This window comes from Mesocricetus auratus, unplaced genomic scaffold (genome assembly GCF_017639785.1).
Source record: "Mesocricetus auratus isolate SY011 unplaced genomic scaffold, BCM_Maur_2.0 Super-Scaffold_100028, whole genome shotgun sequence".
Lineage (NCBI taxonomy): Eukaryota > Metazoa > Chordata > Mammalia > Rodentia > Cricetidae > Mesocricetus > Mesocricetus auratus.
The window spans coordinates 10120019-10143118 of record NW_024429209.1 but is presented as its reverse complement, the minus strand read 5'-3'; the positions used below and the strand labels follow the sequence as shown (position 1 = coordinate 10143118).

Here is a 23100-nt window from a genome sequence, read left to right as displayed (position 1 = left end):
GGGCAAGCTCTCTACCATCTGAGCAAACTGCCAAGCTCTCAGTTGCAAGATGGAATAGTTACGTTTTGTTTTGTTTTGTTTTTGTTTTTTGTTTTGTTTTTGTCCTGCAGGTGATTGTGTGGGGAAACTACGGACGGATGGAGCGGAAGCAGTTCATGGGTGTGGCCCGAGTGCTGCTGGAGGAACTGGACTTGACCACCCTGGCTGTGGGCTGGTACAAGCTCTTCCCCACCTCCTCCATGGTGGACCCAGCCACAGGTCCTCTGCTCCGGCAGGCATCCCAGCTGTCCCTTGAGAGCACCGTGGGGCCCTGTGGCGAGAGATCTTAATGCCAGGGATGGGGAGGGGCTCCCCGAGATGGCCTGGAGACCACCCAGCCCTGACCTGGGACCCCAGGCCCAGGGGCACATTGGACATCGGAGGATGGGGTTCTTCCCCACAGCGGGGAAGCAGAATGGGGAGACCTGCCCCCCCTTGGGCCCCTCCTCGCTCCTTCACCTCCTACCCCTGAGACCTTCCCTCTCCCAGTGGGTTGGCTACACTTTCGACTTGGCCGGTTTTGACCTGGTGGATGAGGCTACAGTCAGAGAAAGACTGAGGTGGCGGAGCAAATACTCTCCTGCCCCACCCCACCCCACCCCATCCCACCTATCACCCCCCCTTTTGCCTCCTTGGAAGCTCGCTGCCCAGAGCCAAGTCCAGAATCAAGCCGGCCATCTCCATGGTGCCAATTACCAGCAAGTGTCTTTCCTGCGGCACCGGGTTCAGGCAGCTACTCCTGCCCCAGAGCTGACGGGGCAGTTTGCAAGGATCCGGAGCCAGCTCCCAGGGGCCCAGAGCTCCCCACTTGAAGGGGAGTGTGGGTCTCCCTCTGCCTGCCCGTGGAAGGAGCTTTGCCGCAGCCTGTCTGAGTCCATCCATCCATCCCCTCCTGCCTGCCCCTCTGCTGTAAGCTCTAGGAATTGGGGGCCAGCAGAGATGAAGGGAGAGGAGGAGGAGCCCCAGGCCTGGCACAGATTCCCCAGGGGCCCTTGTTCCATAGGGTTGCAACAAGCTGCTCTGGAGCTCTCGGTGGACTGGAAGGGACATTGTCATTTGTGATATGGTGGAGGACTGCGGGGACCTGAGTTTCTGGAACCCTGCACACAGGTTTCTCTCCTGTGCGGGGGTAGTGGGAGCCGAGCTTTGAAGAAAGCTGGGATTAAGTCTAGTGGCACCAAGGTAAGGGTTTCCCAAACAGGAGAACCCCTCCTTGTTGGATGAGATCAAAGGTCATCTTGCAATCCCTCTGCCTCTGGTCTAGGGTCTTGGGGAGGCATTAGAGCCCCTCCCATTTTAGTCTTTTTAAATAAACCATCCTGTACGAAGGGCAGAAGCCACTGCCCCGGCCTCATCACCATGGCTCAAGGAGGTACAACGGGAGGGATACTGAGCTATGAGTGTCAGAGCCAGAGGCTCCGATGAGGCCTGGGTAGCTGCCTTCTTGTGGCCCTCCCTAGGGCCTGCAGGAGCCCTTTTGCATGCAAGGGAGGACACAGTCTGGCCCTATAGAAGCACATTTCTATCTCTGTCCTGGGAGCCGCCCAGCAGCCTGTCACTCCTCCTCACCCAGTCCCTGCTGTGTAGGGTGTAGTCCAGGTTAGCTGGGTAGTTAGTGTTCTCGCCTGAGGCCTGTTCTTAGCTCAGATGTAGTCTTTTCTTCAAGCCCCAGGCTGGGGGTAGAGGGGAGACCCCAGTACATTCCAGAAGATTGCAGCCTCTCTCTAGCCTGGGCTGGGTGGGCTGCCTAGCTCCCCAAAGGCCAGCCCTTCCTCCCCACCTTCCTCTCTCCTCCCTTACGGAGTTGTGGCTCTAACTGTCCCTTATACTCAGCGTCCTGGGAAAGTACCCTTGGTATTGATTTGCTTTAGGATGCGCTCCTGAGGATGGCTGGGCCTTGTGAAGGGGCCTGGACTCCATTCAAGGGTGTCATTTTTCACCGAGGATGTCAAGGTTCTGTTGAATCCCACCTTGTTCTTCTTCTACCAGGGGTTCCTTTCACTTGGGAATTCTCCCCAGTCCCAGCCTGGCTAAGCTGTGAGTACCTTTAGGATTCTGATCCAGCTCTGTCACCTCCTCGTGGAGCTGTTGACACTGCACAGGGAAGGGGCTGTACACGAGCCCCTCTTCTCAGACCGATCTTCAGAGCGTCCTTGGGACTGTGGAGAGTCAGGCCCTCAGGACAAGGGAACAGGGCTCTGGATGGGGTCCCATTTGAGGCCCACAGTTAGCCATCACCCCGCCCCCCCCCCCCCAGTGTGGTATCTCTGCAGTTAGGCCATTACTCACCATTTGGAATATTTTCACCCAGTAGAACATCTTCCCTCCCCAGCTGTCACCGCTGTGGTTATTCAGGGTGGGACAGAGCCTGGCTGTCACAACCAGAGGGGGAGGGGGCTCAGCTCTGATTTGTCTGAGAGAGAGAAAGAGGGAGGGAGGGAAGAGAGAGAGAATGCAGGAGCACTGGCTCCAAAGCAATAACAACACCCTGGGGTGGTCGGTGAGGCCCCCTCAGTGATTTTCTTGTTTGTTCTGTGACATCTCACTCACCTCCTGGAGGGGTGGGGTGGGGGCTGGAGCCCCATTTCTTTGTGTCATTGTAAGCGTGTGCCCCACTTCCAAGGGGCTGTGACCACTGCGTATGGGAACCTATCTGTCCTCACCAAGGACTGGACAGGGCTTGGAGAGGGGGAATGATTTTCATCATTAGCTTTGGGGACTACGAAGCCCAGCCCGTGCCCACTGCTGTCTGCCCCTCTGTCAACTCAAACTCTGTCATCTGGAGAGGAGTACGAGGGTGGAGTTGGGATGCCTTTCCGGTGCTGGGTCTCTAGGGACGTTTCTTTTTTTCTCTGGACAGAGGCCATGTATAGGACAGCCATGTAAAGGGTCATCTCCATTTTCCTTTCCCAGAATGCCTCTGCATTCTGAAGGGCAGGGCCTGTGGATCTTTAGTCCATTTACATTTTGCAAAAAAAAGATACCAAGTTCCTGCCTGAGGAGAGCCATCCTGGGGTCATTGGTATGCCCAGTGGCCCTTCTCCTAGATCTCCTCTTCATTCACATGTCATGCTGAGCTGGGGCCAGGGCAGGAGGGGGGGGGCTGCCCAGTCTCATCCTTTCTACTCCTTTTCTTTGGAGCCTCCTAGTGGCTCCAAATTATGGTAGGACAAGCTGTAGCCTGAGGAAACCCAGGCCCCAGCGGGAAGTCATCTGGTTAAGGCCTCTCAGCAATATGCATGGGATGGGGGAGTGACAGAGTTGGGAGCTGCAGCAGGGAGGCCTGTGCTCAGAGGTGGATCTGCCACCGTCATCGTTTCCAGCTTCTAGAACAAGTGACACGGCCCCACTTGACTCTCTCTCTCCTGGGCCAGTGCCTTTTCTAGGCTTGAGTTGGAAGAAGAGGAGGCACCAGGGTGACCGAGATCTCCTGAGCAATCTCCCCAGTGATCAGGAGCTGAAGGATTTGCTCTAGGCCTTTTGTTCTGGGTCCCAACACAGGCTCTCACCTGGTTTATAGAGTGGGGGCTCCAGGCAGTCCTCACCTTCAGAAGGGTTAACACTGCTTCCCACAGAACTTCCCACAATGTGTCCCCAGTGATTTTACTCTGACCCTCACATGAGCTCCAATAGCAAGTCAAGGGAGGCTTATATTGTCAGCCCCATCTTCAGGAGGGAGAGCTGGAGGTCCCGAGAGAAGGGCTTGCCGGAGTGACTGAGCTCCAGCTCGTTCCCCAGGGGTCCGCAGCACAGGCGTGCAAGCACACAAACACAGTTAAGTGATTCGCCACCGGATTCCTCGAGGCAGGAGACTCTGGAGTACTTTGAGGTTCAGAAACAGCACAGCACCCCACACTCCCAAGGCAGAGCTGTTGCACCAGGCAAGGACACCTGCATTTATTTATTGAGCAACAGCACTACACCGGGCCCAGAGCCTCGGACCCCCTTCCTGTCCCTTGCAATGGCTCTCTTGGCCCTCCAAGAGGACCTGCATCTGTAGAACAGGACCTTGGTGGGCGGAGCGTTTCCAGGAGCTTACCTGACAAGCCCCAAGGATTTTTCATCTCAGTAAGAGAACCTGTGTGGCTGGGTAGAGGCTAGACGCTGACATAGGTGTTACCTGGCATCCTCCGGCAAGGTGGCAGGAAGGTGGGACTCCAGCGTCCTTGGGCTGGGAGCCTCCCTCCATTTACACACCTTCCCTGTGCCCTCTTGGGGAGCAGGAACAGCCTGGTCCTTTGGGGAGGGAGGGCTTTAGGGGTCTCTGAGTTGGAGTGGGTCACATTGCATTGTGTTCATGACCACATAGCTCATGTTGGAAATTAAAGTTTTTGGCTTTTCTACCCTGGCTTTGCTCTTGTTTTGCATCAGGACAGTTCCACCTGGGAAGATAAGGGGCACGTGTTTTCAGGACTGAGCGCTCTAGGATGCCAAGATGCCCCGCCATGGGCTTGTTAACACCCTCTATGGGCAGAAGCTAGCATCAGGAAGCTCTCCCACAGGTGCCCAAGTGAAGTAGGGTCTGCAAATGAACTCTGGTTCACTGACAGGAGCTGGGGTCCAGGAAAGTGATATGAAATCCCAATGACATGTTGCTGGTGATTGGTGGGACCCAGAATGAAACTTGTCCCACACCACTGAGCTGCTGTAGGTAGTGATAAGTGGGGGGGGTCATCCCCTTCATCCAAAGGGGGCTAGCCAGGGACAAGGCTCTGCTTGACAGTGGAGGCAGCCATTTGCACACAGGCTGATCTCACCCTTCATGCAGAGCAAAGGGAATGCCGTCTGTATGGTGCAGAAATTGCCCACTGTGAGTCATAAACTACCTTCAGCCTGTCTCTATTTCATGCTTTTAGCATGAGTATCCAGTCTCACGGGGAGAATTCTAGTGTTTAAAATAATGCCTTTCCCCTGCAAGACATCTTGTGTCCTCTTCAGAGCAGGAGCTAGCCACTTGTCATCCTTTGAGGGGATGACCTGGTGTCACCCTTCCTAGGGGCTGAAGGCCGCATTTTCTACAAGACTCGACTAAACAGTTTACACTTCCAGGGTGACTGTAGAGTCGGCTTGTGCTTTTAGTGCAGCAGTCATGTATTTCTAGAAGGGATGATCCACAGATTGTAATGGGAGCCTCAACCCCCTCCAAGCGGCAGGAAAGGTAGGTTTGCTAGCAGACGGGGCTAGATATTGGCCAGGCCCGACCCGGGTGGGTAGGACTGTCAGATGGACTTCCTCCGTGTTCGGCATCTCTCTGGGCTGCTGTGACAGTGGGGCAGGGCTTCCGGACTCAAGGGAGGTGAGAAGGCCGGGTTGTCACATGCCCAGGTCTCCAGCTGATGGATGCCATGAGAGATGGAGGCTGCCCCACTGATGCGGCTCTCGAGCGCCCCCTTGCGAAATGCGCTGGTGCGGCGGACAGAGCGCTCAGGGGCGTCAGCACTAGCGAGAAAGCGCAGGACCACCAGGTTGAGGAAGGCACCAATGACTGTGAGCCCCAGCAGGATGTAGAGGAAGCTGAAGGCCACGTAAGGTGGCTTCCTCTGCAGCGCCTCGTCTCTCTGCAGCGCCACGAAGTCGCCGAAGCCGATAGTGGTGAGGGTGATGAAGCAGTAGTAGTAGGCGTGGAAGAAGGTCCAGCCCTCGAAATGCGCAAAGGCAGCAGCGCCTAGGGCCAGGGTGGCTGCGCACAGCAGCAGCCCAGCCACCACCATGTTCTCTGAGGACACGTGCGGCCGCTGCAGACCCAGGCAGCGCTTGGTCGCCATCAGCAGACACCTCATCAGCGCGTTTAGACGCTCGCCCAGGCTCTGGAAGGTGACCAGTGTCAGCGGGATGCCCAGGAGTGCATAGAACATGCAGAAGACCTTACCGGAGTCAGTGCCTGGCGCAACATGGCCATACCCTGTGTGGGGAGAGGGATGAGGTACTGAGAGCCCAGCCTAAACCAAGGCACTTCCACCCCAGGGTCTGCCTGTCCCCAGCAGCTCCAAGCCCTATTTAGGTGGTCCCCATACTCTGAACTGCTGTGTGGTTATTCACATCCCAGGTGTCCCCCCCATCCCAGGACATAGATAATCAGCCTGTGGTCCTTCGGATCCACAGAATTCTGTTGGGGCATCTTCTATTCTCAGAGGTAGCGAAGGATGGAGGAAGCCCAACCCCGAAGCGTGGACCCAGTTGATAGGATGCTCTGGAGAGACTGAACAGTCCTGTGTCTGGCTGCCCTAGGGTCTGAAGGACTACACAAGGACGAAAAGAGTTTGGGCATTATGGGAGAGGTTCTGTGACTTGGTTGGCAAGTATTTGATAGATGCTCTGATAACCACAGTGTACAGAAAATGTGAATTCTAGCAAATTATGCTTTGGTTGGAAGGGATGGGAGACATGTCTTCTGTGGCTTCCCAGTACCTACAGAGAAAAGTCCCAGTTCTCCCAAGGAGCCCCCAGTCCCCCCATTTCCAAGCCTCACCCCTCCACTTGCTTCCTTCCTCCCCAGCCTCACCTCTCTCTGCTCACCATCCCCTCTCTCCAGACTCACCCCTCCTCCCATCTTCCCTCTCCCCAGCATCAACCCTCTCTCACCTGCCCACTCCCCAGACTCACCCCTCCTCTCCACTCCCCAGACTCACCCCTCCTCTCCACTCCCCAGACTCACTCACCCCTCCTTTCCACTCCCCAGACTCACCCCTCCTCTCCACTCCCCAGACTCACCCCTCCTCTCCACTCCCCAGACTCACCCCTCCTCTCCACTCCCCAGACTCACTCACCCCTCCTCTCCACTCCCCAGAATCACCCCTCCTCTCCACTCCCCAGACTCACCCCTCCTCTCCACTCCCCAGACTCACCCCTCCTCTCCACTCCCCAGACTCACCCCTCCTCTCAAATTCCTAGTCTCCATACTCACCCCTTTCGCACCCACACTCTCTATGTGTACACCCTGTTGTTTCCCTACCAGAAAGTCATTCCTACAAGTCTTTCATGTTCATCCCCCTTGGACTGCTTTCTCTCTCCTTCCCAGCCCCCTGCTCCCTTCAAATCCCTCCTCACCTTCTGCCATTCTGTTGGCCTTTACCAAACACCAACTGGTTCTGGAAGATTCTGGTTCAAGCACTGGTGCCCTAATAGTATCTAGGCATGTGTGGGCTTCCCTGAGTCACAGCTCACTGTGCCATTGTTGTGGAATGCGTGGATGTGTCTTTTTCCTGGGAGAGCAACAATAGTTTATATGGTCTTATAACCAGGGAGAAGTGAGGGGGCCCATCTCCCAAAGAGAATATCTCTCCTCCAGCAGACTGACCCCGTCTGCCAAAGGTAAAGCATACAGACCCCTAGACCTGTGCAGTTCTGCAAAGTTAGCCCTCCAGTATGTGCAAATGTGCAAAATGGTGTGCACACATGGGCTGCCCCTGTGGTCATAGCAAAAGTTAGAACCAGGAACACATCCATCAATAAGGGCCTGGTTAGGTCTGTCTCAGCAAGGTAGAGTACTACACCAAACCACAGTGGCCACATCACCATGCAGACATCTGGCAACACTAGGGAAGCTCCTGGTTGTCTTTGCTAGGGGACGGGAAAGGGGTAGCTGTGTGTTGCTGGCATCCAGAGGCAGAGGATAAGGATACTGCCAACATTTTACAGGGCACTGGGCAGGCCCCAAGACAGAATTAACCAGGGCAAGATGTCAGTATTTCCAAGGTTGAGAAGCCCTGCTGTTCATTCTGAAAAAAATAGCATGGCTCTTTAGGGTTAATATAAAAAAATAGGATGTCCTAAATCAGGCGAAATCAGGGTCTGGGATATAGCTCAGTTGATAGTGTGCTTGACTAGCATGCCTGATGTCCCAGGTTCAATTCCTAGCACCACATAAAAAACAAGCATGGTGTCACACACCTGTAAACCCCAGCACTTGGGAGGCTGAGGCAGGAATACCGGAAGTTCTCTGTCATTAATGCTACACAGTGATTTTGAAGGCAGTCAGGGCTATATGAGGCCCTGTCTCAAAAAAACCACAAAAGGTGGACGAAATGAAAAGAGTGGGGATAGGCAGAGTAGTATATATAGCACACTAGCCACACAGTGTGTATGGTTCTTGAAGGAACATGTACACAGAGCATGTAGCTGGAAATATGGGAGAGACAGGTAAGATGTATGTGACCCAGGAAGATGAAGGAATAGGCTCTTAAGAGACAGGATAGAGACTCAGAAAGACGAAGATGACACGTTTCCTCTTTCATGCGGAGTCTAGATTGTGAAAAAAGACATGAAAGCTAGAAGAGGATCAAAGAGGAGAACAAGAGAAAGCAGTGGGGGTGAGACTGATGAAAATGTCAGCGTGAAACCCATTGTTTGTACAATTAATATACACTAGTAGAAAAGACTTCCAGGAAAGGGGGCAGGAACGGGTTTCCTTTTCGTTCTGCACCCCTTGGCACCCTGTGGAATGCGGGGTGTGGACATATAAAATATTCACAGTCCCGATGTAACATAAGCATTTAAAGCCCCGTGGTTGGCTGTCCTTCCAGTGCGTGACCTGTGGGTCTGCCTCCCTGTAGTACCAGGGAGCAGCCAGGAAATGCTGCTTCCATCTGCTTGAACTCTGCCAGGTTTGAGCAGAGAGAAATGAGTAATAAAAACAGCGCAGACCGGGTGCTCACCATAGATTCGCTCATTAGGCCAGGGGTTAACACTGTTAACCCTGTTTTGTGATAAAGGAAGCAGCTCAGAGGAGGGACTGTGGGACTGTGCAGAGGTCCCAGAGCCTGAGCTGTTAGCCCCAGGTCCTCCATGCTTCTTCGCACCTTTCTTCTGCCAAAGCAGAATGGAGCTTCTGGACTCCAGGGACCTGGCCTTTTTTTTTTTTTTTTTTTTTTTTTTTATTTTTAACAAAAGTACAATAAAGCAGGTGGTGGCGCCCCCAAGTGGCCAGAAAAGCCAAAACATTTCCTATTTCTACATTATTTTGTTTGGTGTTGGTCGCGACACCACCACCACCCCGCACCACCGTTTCTTTCCCTAGCTTTTGTTTCAGATTAGCGAGGGAGGGGTAAAATCTGGCTGATAGGCCTTCAGCGAAAACAGGGAAGGGCAGAGATTTCAGAAGAGGCGCAACCTCTGTAGGCTCGGCAAAAGGGAGGATCTTGAGAATGGGGCTTGCAGGCAAGAAAGGGAAGAAGCATTGAATGGGAGCTGGGTTTACAGTTGACAAATAATGAATTATTACTAATGAATAGTGCCTGCATAGCCTATGCCACCATGCTGGGCCGTTCACACAACCTGACCTCACTTTAAACCTGGGGTTCGCCCAGCAAGGTAGAACATTTGCTTTTTGCCTTTGACAAAAACATGTGTCAAGGGGACACAGTAGCTTGCCTGGGAAGGCAGGTGGCTGGAGGTGCTCAGCTGTTAGTGTTGCAGGCTCCTGTGCAAGTGCATTCTCCCAGATGCAGGCTTCCGGTAGCTCCTCTGAGGCCACGGAGACACCTGGCAACTACAGCTGGAGCATGGTACCAAGTGGCTAGCTTGTTGGTCGGAAGGCCTGGAGAGCCTGTTTCTCCCCTTGCAGGTTCCCCAGGCTTAGCCCCTCAGGTCCTGGCCAGATGTGGTTATGGCAACAGCTGGAGTCCAAATGGTATGTCTACATAGGAGCACCTCTGGGTGCCCCCAATGTGAGTCAAAGCTTCGGTAATTGGTCATCCCCGAAACAAATAATTGGTGTCCTATTAGGCTCTAGGACACTAGCCGCAAAGCAGTCACAAGGCAAATGACAGCTCTGTTATACGGGGCTAACAGAATCATTGTTTTAACAATAAAAAGGCAATCTTATTTTCACAGTGTTTTCTGTGGGTCAGGCCCTATGCTAAAATGATCTGCACATGTAATAATGTCCACCACATCTGGCATTCCTCCCTCTCCCTCGAAAGACATGTTAGGACCCCTGGTTTTCAAAAAAGAACACCATGGCTCAGAAAAGTCAAGAAACTTATCTAAGGCTACACAGCTGACGGAATGGGACAAAGAAGCCCCACTTCTGTTCCCCAAGACCCTGAGGTTCCTTCCCACTACCCCTGTGTTAGCCTCGTGGCAAACCCTTACTGACTGCCCCCACTTCTCCTAGTGAGGCAACGGAGCCTCAGAGAGCTAACAAGCCCCTTCCAAAGACAGGGACGGGATGGGACCACACCGTAGGAGAGATCGAGACTGAGAGGGACAAAGGGGAGGCTCCGAGGGCTCACCGATGGTGGTGATGACCGTGATGGCGAAGTAAAAGGAGCCTGCGAAGCGCCACTGGCGGCCGGCACGGTGCGGCTCTGCCTGCAGCGCCAAGCGCTCCAGTTCCCGGTAGTCGTCGGCAGAGAAGCCGTACTTTCGGCGGAACTCGCCTCGCTTCCGGGCCAGCAGCCGCTGCCGGTTACGCTCGGCCTCGGACTCCAGTGCATCGAAGACCGCGGCGCCCACCAGCAGGTAGGACAAGATGCACAGGATGAGCGCGGCGGTGCGCGCGCTCTGCTTCCTCATCGCGTCTCGCGGGCTCCGAGTCGCGGTGTCCGTGCACCCCGACGGTGCCAGCTCCATCCCTCCGCGCCCGGCGTACAGCGGAGGGCAGATTCTGAGTTCTCCCGCTGCTTCCACCGTCCTAGCTAAGACAGGTTCCTGCCGGAACATCTGGTGCAGAGGCCCGGCCCGGTGTGCAGAGGGCCCGCCTCCATCCCGAGCTCGCCCTAGGACTTGCGGGCTAGTCACTTTTTCCTTCCTTCCGTCTATCATCTAGGAAATGTTTACCAAGCGCCCTCTGGTGCCCACCACTCTCTGTGAGAGTAGAACGGATATGCCAGCAAGCAGGGAGGGATGATAAATGAGAAAAAAGATAAGGTAAGACAGGTGTGATAAAGGATAAAAAGAGCGCTTGGGGAGGCGCGTGCCAAGCCATCCAGGAGTGGCCAGGGAGACAACATCCACGACACAAGTGTAGGTTCCTCGCCAAATCAGAAGGGAGGTGACTTGGTGGCAGGAGACAGCAGGAAACAGCGGTGAAGCTGGTGTGGCTGGAGCCAAGAGAATTTGGATGCAAGCTGGAGAGAGAGATAGAGAGACAGACAGAGAGAGGTGACTTCTGCAAATCCATTTTTAATTTGATTTTTATTTTACATTCGCCTGCATGCACACCTGTGTACTGCTTGCATAGGGCTCATGGAAGTCATAAGAAGGTGTAGGTTCCAGAACCTACACTGTTACAGTTTCCAGTTGTGAGCCATCCTTTGGGGGGTGGGAATCGAACCCTGATCCTCTGGGAGAGGAGCCAGTGCTCTTAACCGATGAGCCACCTTTCCAAACCCCAGGTTGAATCTTCAGGACAATTGAAAACCTTGGAAAAGCTGTAAACAGAAATGCACACAAGTCCGCCGTAATCTCTTTGTTTTTGCTTTTTCAAAAAGGCATCATGCCGTCCACACTTGTAATCGCAGCACTTGGGAGGTCGAGGCAGCAGACCGGGAGCTCAAGTCTTGACTGGGCTACTTGGCACCGTGTCTCACCACCACCACACCTCAGAAAAAGCAAGGGCTGCTGGGCGGGGGTGTGGCAGAGAGTGAAGACCACTGAAGAGGATGGCGTCACCCAGATACATGCTGGGGTGGGGGCTAGCCCAGGGTAACAGATGAAAGGAAGCAGATGGCCCTGGGTTACATCAGAGAGCTAGGCACACAGCAAGCCCTGTTGCTTAAGCGCCCCGGCATCAAGAGGCTTCACCAATCCAAGCTTTAGCCAGTGAATCCTTGCAGAAGTGACACACACTACTCCCGGACCTGAGCTCTAAAGCCCTGCCCGCCCAGTGCCACCCCATCCCCTTTCCCTATCTGAAAGCTGAACACAGCAACCAAAGAGCATATGAAGGCTGTGCTCTATCGGGGCCATCCATTTTGAACTTCTGATCCATTATGTCAGGGTCTGATTTGGGGGTCCATCTGTCACGGAAGGTGATATACTCTGAAGACAAGAGTCACTGGTGGATTTGGGTGTGGAGGTAAAGGGAAGGCCCCAGGGTATCACCTAGACAGCTAGGGGTTTGGGAAACCTTTCATTGACCTCACTTCTCAGGGAATACACGCCTGTCTCCAAGCAGCAAAATGGAATCCTACCTGGGGGCCTGTATGGAGACTTCTGCAGCACCGGTTACCCCCACCTAAAGTTGGTGGGGACAGCTGGCCCTCCCAGGTGTCTGCTGCAGCAAGACATGCATTGCCACCGTCATGACTGTCTCCCCATAGCCTGTCGCCCTTGCTTGTGCCAGCCACCCTCAGTTTTCAGTTCTTCCTTGCCTCGATTCAGGGTTTTCTCAACCCCGCTCAGCCAGCATCAATTGCGGCCCTGCCAGGGCCAGGTAGCCCCAGAAGTGCCACACAGGAATCCATGTGCTTAATCACCCCAACTCACTCCACCATCCTCAGGTGCTTCCTAACACCTCCCCAGGGGTCTCCTCTGAGCTCCCAGAGGCCTCTGAGTGCCTACCACCTTCCCTTCCTCCAGCACAACCATTGTATTCCATATATGCATCACCCCTAGGGATCAGCCTGTGGTCTCCAACACTCAGACCTGCTTCAAAGCAGCACACACTTAGCGGCAGTTTGAGGAATGGAAACTTTCATGCACAAGTTAGGAACGGCTCACCTCTATTGCTCCCGGAGCTTGGGCTGGTTCAGTTTCACCATCAGTGGAACGTTGGGTTTGTTTTTGTTTTTCAAGACAGAGTTTCTCTATATAATAGCTCTGGCTGTCCTGGGACTCATTTTGTAGACCAGGCTGGTATCAAACCCAGAGAGTGCCTGTCTCTGCCCCCCAAGTGTTGGGATTAAAGGCATGGGTCACTACCACCTGGCTTGGAATGTTTTTGTTTTTTACTTTTTTCTGTCTCACAAGGAACTGCAGTAGTATAAGAATGGCCCCAAAAGATGCCCATGCCTCATCCTTAGGGGTCTGCGAATGCTTTTGCCTGCTTGACAATGCTGAAGATGCTGATGGCATAGGTTGCCGGTCAGCTAGCCTCAACATGGGGGATGATTTCAACCTCTGGGTGGGTCCAGCATCACCACAAGTGTCCCTGTTACTTGGAGATAAAGGTGTCGCACCTGCTGTGCGGCCTGCATCCAAGAATGTAGCGAGGTGGTCAGGATAGATGACACAGAGACCGGTCGGTTGCTTTAAGAAAACTTTATGCTTCCCAAGTCAGCTTAGGAGGAGACCCCAGTCCGCTTAGGAGAGCTCTCAGGAGAAGTCTCCCCAAGAAAAAAGAGCTTCCCTTTTTAAGGACTTTTGCCATCCATTTACATACCATTCTTTCCACTTCTCACCCTCCTGGCTGGTGGTTTAATCTCCGGCCCCAGAATCGGGGAGACACCACAGGGGGCAGGGACAGGAAGAGGCATCTAGCCGTAGGGGGTGTGACAGTCATGGTATTTCAGTGAGCAAGCCCTTATCTGAGCCCTATGAAGCTTTAAAGCACTGAATTGTTTCCAGTAAACATTACACAGATGCCTGCTCCCAGGCCGAAGAGGAAGTGGGTTTCTGCTCAAGGTCTGGTGTCCCCACATAAAGGCAGGAGAGACACCCAGAGAGAAGGCAGCTTAAGCAATTCCTCAGCCTGATCACTGGAGGAGGGGCGCCAAGATGAGGCACAGCAGGTGACATCCAGGAGCTGGAAGCTGGAAGAAGCCGAAGCCAGTTCCCTGCTTTGTCTAGGGAAAGGGAGGAATGTGACCACATGGGCACCGTTATTCTAGTCCATGGAGGTCCATGTCCAGAGAACCAGAAAATTCTTCTATTTGGGGGGTGGGAGTGGATGTGAATGTTCAAGTACACATGTGGGGGCCAGATGCATGCACACGTATGTGCACATGTATGTGCACATGTGTAGAGGCCAGACATCAACTTTGAGTGGCACCCCTCAGGACCTATCCACCTTGTTGTTGTCTTGAAACAAGATCTCTCGTTAGGATTTGGGGCTCTCCAATTCAGGCAACTGACTAGCCAGCCTGCTCCAAAGGTCCTCTTGACTTGACCTCCTCACCTAGGACCTACACGCATGTGCCACCACACCTGACTTAAAATTGGGTGCTGGGGCTTGAGCTCAGGTTCTCATGGTTGTGAAGCAAGCACTTTACTTCTCCCAGAAGGTAATGTGGAGGGGGGTGAGAATTGGGAGTAAGTCTGCCCGTTTGTGATGATTGGCAGCTGTCTTCCGGTGAATGGGGAAGCCTGGGAGCAGCATCTGCTTGCCAACAGGGTTTGCCTAGGAGCATCTAGCCACTGTGGCTATCATAGTGAGTGGACCCTGGCCTGGAAGACCTCAGCTCTGGGGTGGATTTGGGGCTCAGTGCCTATAGATAAAGATCTGCACGCCCTCACCCCCAGAGAGTCAGGATGGCAGCCAAATGGCCCAGAAGTGGGTCGCTGACGCGGGCGAGCTAACACAGTTGCCGCTACTTTATTTTTAGTAAGGGCATCAGCAAGTTTTTCTGATTCTTCTCTGCGTTAGGGAGGCAGAAACCTGGGCAGAAGCCTCGGGGTGGGGGCAGGGCACCAGGCCCTTCAAGTGATGGTGGGGACAAGCAGGCTCGGGGAACAGCTTGGTCGTGGGGTAGGAGTCGGGGGAGAGAGTCCATGAGGATGACCCTGTGCACAGCCGAGGTCCGCAAAGACTTGAGTTCAGATTCCTACTCCTCCACTTTCTGCTTGCATGCCCACAGATAGAACACCACCACCTCTCTGTGCTTCAGTTTCCCTGCGTAAGGACCAATGCTCCCACGGAGGACAGCCGCTGTGGTATGCCGCTTCCCAGGTGCCCCTGAGCTGGTAGTCTTGTTTCCTTCCTTTTCAAAACTGCCCGTCTACCGATGCCAGGAACTCTGTTTTCGGAAACAAAGGAGAGGCTAGAGGCTCTGAAGCCCCGTGTGCGCTGGGCATTGTCACAGTGTTGCCTCCAAAGGTCGGGAAGGAGAAGGTGCCAACCTGCCGAGTCCCTGTGGTAATGGCTGAGACAGGACTTGAACATGGGGCTGCCCGAGTCTGAAGGGCACCATTCTTGTGAGGCAAGGCAGTGCCGGCCATTTCACTCTTCCTGGGGACCCTGCTGTCTTCATCTGTGAGGTGGTTGCAAGATAGGGCTGTCCCACCTCTGTGAGGCCCCCGTGACACAGAGCTGAGGGCTCCTTGTCAGATGTACCCACTGGGGTGGGTATAAGTGAGGCCACAGGCCCTGTCTGGCCCTGCCAGGCAGGTGACTCTGTCCTGTGCTTGGCATTTTTGGTTCAGCAGCTCTATTTTAAGCGGAGGTGGCTAGGGTTTGTGTATGTGTGTTTCTCAGCTTGGAAAGTCATCAGCTGAGCAGACACCAAAAACAGAACTCCCTAAGGCACTCCCTTCAGCTCCCCTCCTCAGCTCCCCTCCTCCTGTCTACCCTCCTGTTCCCCCTACTTGGGAACCTGAGAAGACCTAGTGATTTTCCTCTGGCCCCGTACTAACATTATACCCATGGCCCTTCAGTGAGGCCTGGGGATTCTTTAAAAGCTGCAGCCACTTCCGTGTTGGGGAGAGGAAGCTGAGTCCCAGAATAAGAAAGAGGACTCATCTAAGGCCACACAAAATCCGGTGGTGAACAGGGGCCAGAATGGAGTAGATGGTTATCTGAGACCTTGGGTCCCATCTTAGGCATGTGACTTAGCCTCTCTGAGCCTTAGTTTGTCCATCTTTTTGCCTCAGCAGGTGGGTAGGAGTATCTGCCTGTCGGCTCACACAAATGTGCTCAGTTCAGGGCCTCGCCAGCAAGTGGAGCACCCCTCCACCTACAGGGTCTCCCCTGCCCCTTCCTCTTGTTCATTCTGAAAGGCTTTGCAAGAAATTGATTCTTACGGTTAGAGAGAAGTTCAGTGATTTTCCAGAAGGCCAGCAGGCTCAGCCATTTCTTAGATAAGATCCCCATGTGTCCCTCTTAACAGAACTGACTGTTTTCACCCCAGGGGACAGCCAGTGGCTTGTCAGATCCCTGACTGTCACTCGGGGATCTGGGCTACACAGCATAAAAAGCTGCTTCTCACTAACCACACAATGCTGATGGTAGGATTGCATAGGGGATGTCCCAGAATGTTCTGGCACTGGAAGACAAGCATATTTTGGGAGAGAGAGAGAGAGAGAGAACTATAACTCACATTTACACTGGAAGGTACCACTGTTCCCAGGATAACTCACATTTACACTGGAAGGTACCACTGTTCCCAGGAGAATGAAGATGTCAACAGAGACAGGTGGATCTCTAGATGCTTGAGGCCAGCCTTGTCGACAGAGATAGTTCAACACAGCCAGGACCACACAGTAGACCATGTCTCAAAAGAAAAAGAAAAAACAAAACAACTACATAACATACCAAAAGAATAATGAGTGTTTTCAAATAATTCTCTACTTCTGTATGCACTTCTGAATTGTCACAGTAAAGCAGTTTTTAAAAATTGTTTCTCTCTGGGGTGATTTAATTGAGAATGGTCCCCATAGGCTCAGATATTTAGATACTTGGTGCCCAGGAGGTGGCGCTGTTTGGGTAGCTCAGGAGATGTGGCCTTGTTAGAGGAGGTGTGTCATGGGGGGGGAGCACAGTGGTGTGGCAAGGGGTGGAGCAGGATATGGGCTCTGAGGATTCAAAGACACAGCCATTCCCAGTTCACGCTGTTTTTTGTTTGTGGTTCAAGCTGTGAGTTCTCTCTGGAACCATAAGCTCAATAAACCTATATGATGCTTTGGTCATGGCATTTTATCACAGTAGCAGCTAAGTAACTAACATTTTCTAACCACTCCCCTATGTTTTTTTTAAATTGTTGTATCTTTGTTCAGAGTTGGAGGGTCGTTCTGAGTAAAGAGTGTCAGGGTCCTCTGGCCATCAACCAGGTACAGCTGCCTCACGTACTCATAAGAAAAGATGAGACTCAACCCTCATAGAAAGTATGTGACTCTGGGCCACCCTGCTACCTGCCAAATTCCAGAAACAGACCTGTGGTTTATCTAGGGCGCAGGCTTAAACAATAGAAGGTGGAATGTGAAAGATAAAGTTAGAGTCTGCAGTCAGGTTACCAGAGGACACAGGATGACCTACCCATCCCACTGACCTTTGCTCCGCCAGGCTCATTGCAGCTACAGCACACCCCCATTCCTTCCCCTCCTCCCTTCCCCTATATAAATCCCTTTGGGATGAATAAAGTTGTCGCCTTGATCAGACTCCTGCCTTGGCGTCCGTCCTTGTGTCCCCTGCTCCCCATCTTTCTCCTAGTGTCTACTAAATCCATGTTGAGTGTCCTGAAGGTCGGAACATTATTGGCGCCCAACATGGGGCCCAACCAAGTCGCAGTTCCCTGAAAAACCCTTTTTTGAATCACGTATTAACTTTTATTTGTTAGATTTTCTTTTTTGCTAACCATAAAAAATTTAGGAGGATCTCTGTATCCTCTCCTTTTAAATTTCATAGAATCATCCATACATATTTTCTTGGGTCCTAGGCTATGCTGTAAGCATCTGTTATTTTCTGTTGACTGGCTCTGAAGGCTTAAATCTTTCATCTTTTCTGTTAAGACATTAACCGACTGGCTGGATGGCTGGATGCTCCTTTTGGCTATATCTAAAGCAATTTAGGTAGCTTTTTAACTATATTTACAGAGAGAGAGAGAGAGAGAGAGAGAGAGAGAGAGAGAGAGAGAGAGAGAGGAGAGAGAGAGAGAGAGAGAAACCATGGAGCAGCACCTCTGTGCTTTATCCAAATCGCCACCCAGAACTATATGGTAGGACCCTACTTCTGAAGACACAGCACATTTTGGTTGCAGAATACAGAGAAATGAAGCTGGAAGTGGCATGAAAACTCCCTCCCTGGTGTGTCTGTTTAGTGACAGAAGGTGCTATGCATGCAGGCTTTCTGAGGGATAAAAGCCATCAGTGGTATTGCTCTGCCAACAACCCTGCATCCTACAGTACTGACTGGCCAGGAAATAAGTGCCCACTGTAGCAATAGTGGCATGCAAGTCACAGCAGTAGCCAACTGCTTTTGGATTGAATTTGAGGCCTTATCCACAGGAAGAAATGTGTGCCTGATACCGTAAACCTGCTCAAAAGCAGAGTTCAAGAGGTTCTGAGGGAGAACATACTACTGTTGTTTTGTTTTCCAACATGTTGCTAAACTGCCTTCTATATATCTGTGCTTATTCACATAGATCAGTGCTATTCTTGGCCTTGGCCAGAGAAGCTTCTTTCTGCAGTAACCATTAGTTAATGCAGAGATGCATAACTGAAGAAAGTGCAGGAATAAATGGCAACTGAGTGCTCAGCATGAGATGGGAAAATCTATATCACACACACACACACATGCACACGCACACACATGCACACACACAGATGCAGAGAAAATCACAGAGGAGGGGCAGAAACTGTGTAAGAGCTGGAGGATGCAGAGGAGGGCTGTGAAATGTTGACGGTAGGGCCACTGCACCATGAACTCACTGTAGCTGTGATTTCCTGCATGAGATCAAGCCAGCAAGGTAGAGCAGGACAAAGGCAAAAATCAGCCAAAATATCACAAGAATGATCTCTATGCCACTCACTCATATTCTTCTCCTCTGAAACTTCTTGAACAAAACCATCACAGTCCACATCCCCCTCAGCACCATGGTCCATGCTTCTACTTTAAGGTCCACTTAAAATGTTCAACCACTTTTCTAGTACAAAGTCCTCCAACAAGCAGCATGGTCAAGCCTGTCACATCAATGCCCCATTCCCTGGTACTAACACCTGTCCTTGTGAAAAGACACCATGACCATAGTAAATCTGATGAAAGAAATGGGGGCTTTCAGAGGCTTAGTCCATTAACATCGTGGCAAGGAGCATGGTGGCATGCAAGGTGCTGGAGAAGTAGCTGAGAGCTCTGCTTCATCCTGGTTCACAGACCGAAAGAGAGAGAAACACCGGGCCTGGTCCGGACTTTTGAAACCTCAAAACCTACTCACAGGGACAGTCTTCCTCCAACAAGGCCACGCCTCCTAATCCTTCTAATCCTTTCAAATGTAGCACTACTCCCTGGTGACTAAGCATTCAGATATATGACCATTTTTATTCAAACCACCACGGTGTGTTTTAAGAAAAAAGGAGGAAAGGATATGAATGTGTTGGGGTGTTTAGGTGAGTGGGAAGGGGGAATTGAGGGCCTTAGAGGGAGTGGGAGTAGGGAATGCAGGAAGCAGATAATCATGATGCATTATCTACATACATGAACTTGTCAAAGAATCAACAAAACAAGTTCTAAAAGAATTCAGTCCCTTCATTGCAGTAGACACTTCAAGTCTGGCCACAGCAGTGACTTGATGGAGAACAGAGAGCCAACTGCCTTATTGTGTGGGAATCAAGATTCATTAGACTCAGTGCGGGTTAAATGAAGTGTATCCAGGGAGATTACACTTACACAAGAGTTGGGTGGTCGCCATGGGTTCCAGCTCCAAGGATCCTTGCAGGCCGTTTCCTGTGACCCGAGCAGCACAAGAGAGAGCTCTGGGATCCATGAGCCCAGATCTAGTCCTGTCCTCCATCATGTCCTCACCTGTGACCACGCTCAAACAGACGTGGTCAGTGCTACAGATATGGGCAGGGTGGATATCTCACTACACTGCCTCATCATGGAACATTCAATTGGATGGCATCAGCAAAGAGGGGGAGAGTACAGACTTGGTAACCAGACTGGCTGGATTTGAATGCTGCTTCCAATCTTCAGTTATCCTGGGTCTCAGTTTATTCATCTGTGAAATGGGGATAAGGATCCAGTAAAAGCCCATATAGCCATCACAACTGGGACTAGGGGTTAGTCAGTTACTGAAAGCTGAAAGGAATTTTCTTTCCTTTGATGTGCTGGAAGTTGAACCCAAGCCTCACTCTCACTCACAATAGACAAGCTCTCTCTACCAATAGTCTCATTCTCAGCCCTTTATTTTGTTTTGAGACAGGCTCTTGCTAAATTGCTGAAGCTGGCCTTTGAGTTCACTGTGCAGTACAAACTGGCTTCCCGAGTAGGTGGGACTACAGGTGTACACTACCACACCTAGCTTGTGTGCCTTTTAAAGGAAGTGCTAGGAATAGAATAGATAAGCGATCTAACACAGAGACCCATTCCCCACCCCCAGGACATCCTTTTAAATGGAAGGTGTATGTTCGTTTATTTGTGGAGGGGGGGTTGTTGTTTGTTGGTTGGTTGGTTTTTCAAGACAGGGTTTCTCTGTGTAGCTTTGGCTGTCTTGGAACTCACTCTAGACCAGGCTGCTCTGTCTTCTGAGCACTAGGATTTAAGGTGTGTACCACCACTGCCTGGCACACCTGGAAGATTTTATTCAATTAGAAACAAACACGTGTTTTCCTTCCGATATATTCCTTGAGTTTAGATTCACACATTGCCCCCATCTGTGAAAAACACCCAGGGGCTGGCAGGCAGCTAATGGAACAACAGGAGGACAGAGTTCTACACTCTTGTTGCTCTTTCTTTTTAAAATTATTGTTATTGTTTTACTTGTACCCTGTGTGTGTGTGTGTGTGTGCATGCACATGCATGTGTTTGTGTGTGTGTGCATGTGTATGTGAATGCACATGAATATGTTTGTGTGTGTGCACGTGTGTGTGCATATGCGTACATATGTTTGTGTGTGTGTATGTATGTATGCACATGCACACAAGCGCGGGTGCCTTCAGAGACATTGGAATCCCCTGGAACTGGAGTTACAGACAGTTGTGAGCCACTTGATGTGGTGCTAGAAATCATACCTGGGACCCCCAAAGGACAGTGCATGCTCTTACCCATTGAACTGTCACCCCAGCTGCCCCCTGGATATTTCTTTCCAGATCTTTCGGAGTTGTGCCTTCCATGCCCAATTTTAAAGTGGTTTTTAAATCACAAGTCTTTATTGAGCTTTCATAAAAAGCAAATCTCTTCCTTTGTGCTCATATTTCACCAGCTTATGGGACGCCTAATTCAATTGCCTCTTTACAAAAACCAGTGTGGCTGGTGCAGACCAGTTTGGAAACAAACCCAATAGACTCTTGGCAAGCTTGCAGTTTGATGGCAGAAAGCCAGAGGAGACAGGGGTGCCAGAGAATGGCCTGCTGGCCACTCAGCAGGAGTGTGGTTGGAGTGTCCCATTCAAAGAGCCTGTAGAGCCTCGATTAGAGAATTCTGTTGTCACCCTAATTTTAGCAAAGACTCCATAGTGTGGTATTGACTCTGGGAGACACCTGCCCAGCAAGACAATTCATTGCCAGCCTGTCTTATAGCCACACGTGATTATGGGATGAGCCTCACCAATGGAGCACAAGTTAGAGTACGGTTCCAGGAACAGCCTCTGGGGGAGGTGTTCTCTATCTCTGTCTACAGTATAGATGCAGAGGACCCTGTGCCCCAGAAAATGGTGGGTCACCATGTAAGTGGCCAGGAGCATCAGATGAAGGAAAGCCATCATCCCACCAGAATGCTTGCCTGGTTTTTAAGGCAGCTAGCATCACACGGTGACACACTAACCATGTAAGTGATTGTGACAGTCAAATTAGATGATACACACAAAATAGACTCCTGGGTGGGGCTTCCTATTGTTTCAGGTTCCCAGATGAAGTCTGTCTTACAGCTGAGGTCAAATACAAAGTACTGAGAACCCTTATGTTCCAGAAAGTTCCAAGACTTACCTGCAGGCCCTTCTAAGAAACATTCTAATGGCTTCCTCCTCCTAGCCCAACCCCCCTCAGTCTACATAGTGAAGTCAAGGGCAAATTTCTAGGGCCAGAGAGCAGGTCTAGGTCCTGAGCCTACCTACATTGTACTAACTGTGAGACCCTGATAAAATTGTGTCAGCTCTCTGGGTGGCATTAAATGGTAATATCTGTCACCTCGTTGCCTTGTAATTCCCCAGATAAACAGAAGACTGTAAGGCCAGCTTGAATCATGGCTCCCTGTTCTATTCCACCCTCCCTCTGACCCTGCCTCCTTTTTCTCCCTGATTTCTGAACCCATCAATCACTATATGCATGGGTCTGTTCTTTGTCTACTTGGAAGCCAGAGGAGTTTTGCCTCAGAGAAAAGTGATACTGGGAGTCACAAGGAATAACAAGAGCCACGCAGGACAGAGCAGGCAGTCTGGGGAAAGCTTAGAGGGGACATGCCATAGCCATCTGGGGTATCTCAGCACAGAGGATCTGGAAGACACAGTAGGCCTGGGAACCGGGGGAATCTGGTCCATTCAGGCGGAGGGTTATCTCAAGGTCCCAGAGGGCTTTTAAGAGTGACTTAGTCATGGTTGTGCTTACAGAGGTCTTCCTTGTTATGCAGGGCGGCCAATGGGAGAGGGCACTCATGATGGGTCATCCATCGGACAGACAGGGTACCGTGACTCAGGGCCCGAGGATTAAATAATACATTCGGCACAATAGAAAAAGAGCAAAGTACCCTCCCCCAAGGGGGGATAAAACTAGCTGCCTCTGTCACCACCTCACATGGAAGCTTGCTGAGCGATCTTCAAATAGGCTGCACTTTTACATCTGGGCAACAGGGGGCGGCAATGACCTCAGTTTCAGGACTTCCATCAGCTGACGGACTCTCCACTGTTCACACTTAACAATATCACTGGCAGCAGCACCATGTCACTGGTTCCTCTTCCAAAGCCCATTTGAAACCACTAATAATACACAGATTTTAGTGAAGTGGGCACTCAGGGGACTCAGGAAATGCACCATCCTGCTTGGACCAGATGCTGCAGGGGGCGGGGAGGGGTCCAGGCTGTTCTTAAACAGTCAACAATTGACCATGTGTGCAGGGATAGTTGATAATACTTCAGTTAAAGTTAAGAAAGAAAGAAAGAAAGAAAGAAAGAAAGAAAGAAAGAAAGAAAGAAAGAAAGAAAAGGGAGAGGGAAGGAAAAAGACAAAATGGGAGACAAGCAGGGAGATTTAAAACAGAGAGGAGGGGAGAGACAGAGGGGAAGACTAAGAGGGAAAGGGAAGAGAGAGGGGTGGGGTGGG

General features: G+C 51.5%; 2 protein-coding genes across 3 annotated transcripts in view; one reads left to right on the top strand and one right to left on the bottom strand.

Annotated features, from left to right (window-relative positions):
* Positions 1–4382, top strand: part of Rims4 (regulating synaptic membrane exocytosis 4) — a 61179-nt gene extending 56797 nt beyond the window's left edge. For both annotated transcript variants that reach the window (XM_040732772.1, XM_040732771.1), the window contains exon 6: positions 111–4382. In XM_040732772.1, the coding sequence (XP_040588706.1) occupies positions 111–329 (219 nt within the window). In that variant the 3' untranslated portion in view covers positions 330–4382. The remainder of the gene's footprint in view (positions 1–110) is intronic.
* On the bottom strand, positions 3910–10945 carry Kcnk15 (potassium two pore domain channel subfamily K member 15). The gene is made up of 2 exons (XM_040732769.1): positions 10272–10945; positions 3910–5941 (listed from the first exon to the last, which is right to left on the bottom strand). The coding sequence occupies exons 1-2, from the start codon at positions 10801–10803 to the stop codon at positions 5259–5261; spliced, it is 1215 nt and encodes a 404-aa protein (XP_040588703.1). The 5' UTR covers positions 10804–10945; the 3' UTR covers positions 3910–5258.
* Between the last annotated feature and the right edge of the window lie 12155 nt (positions 10946–23100).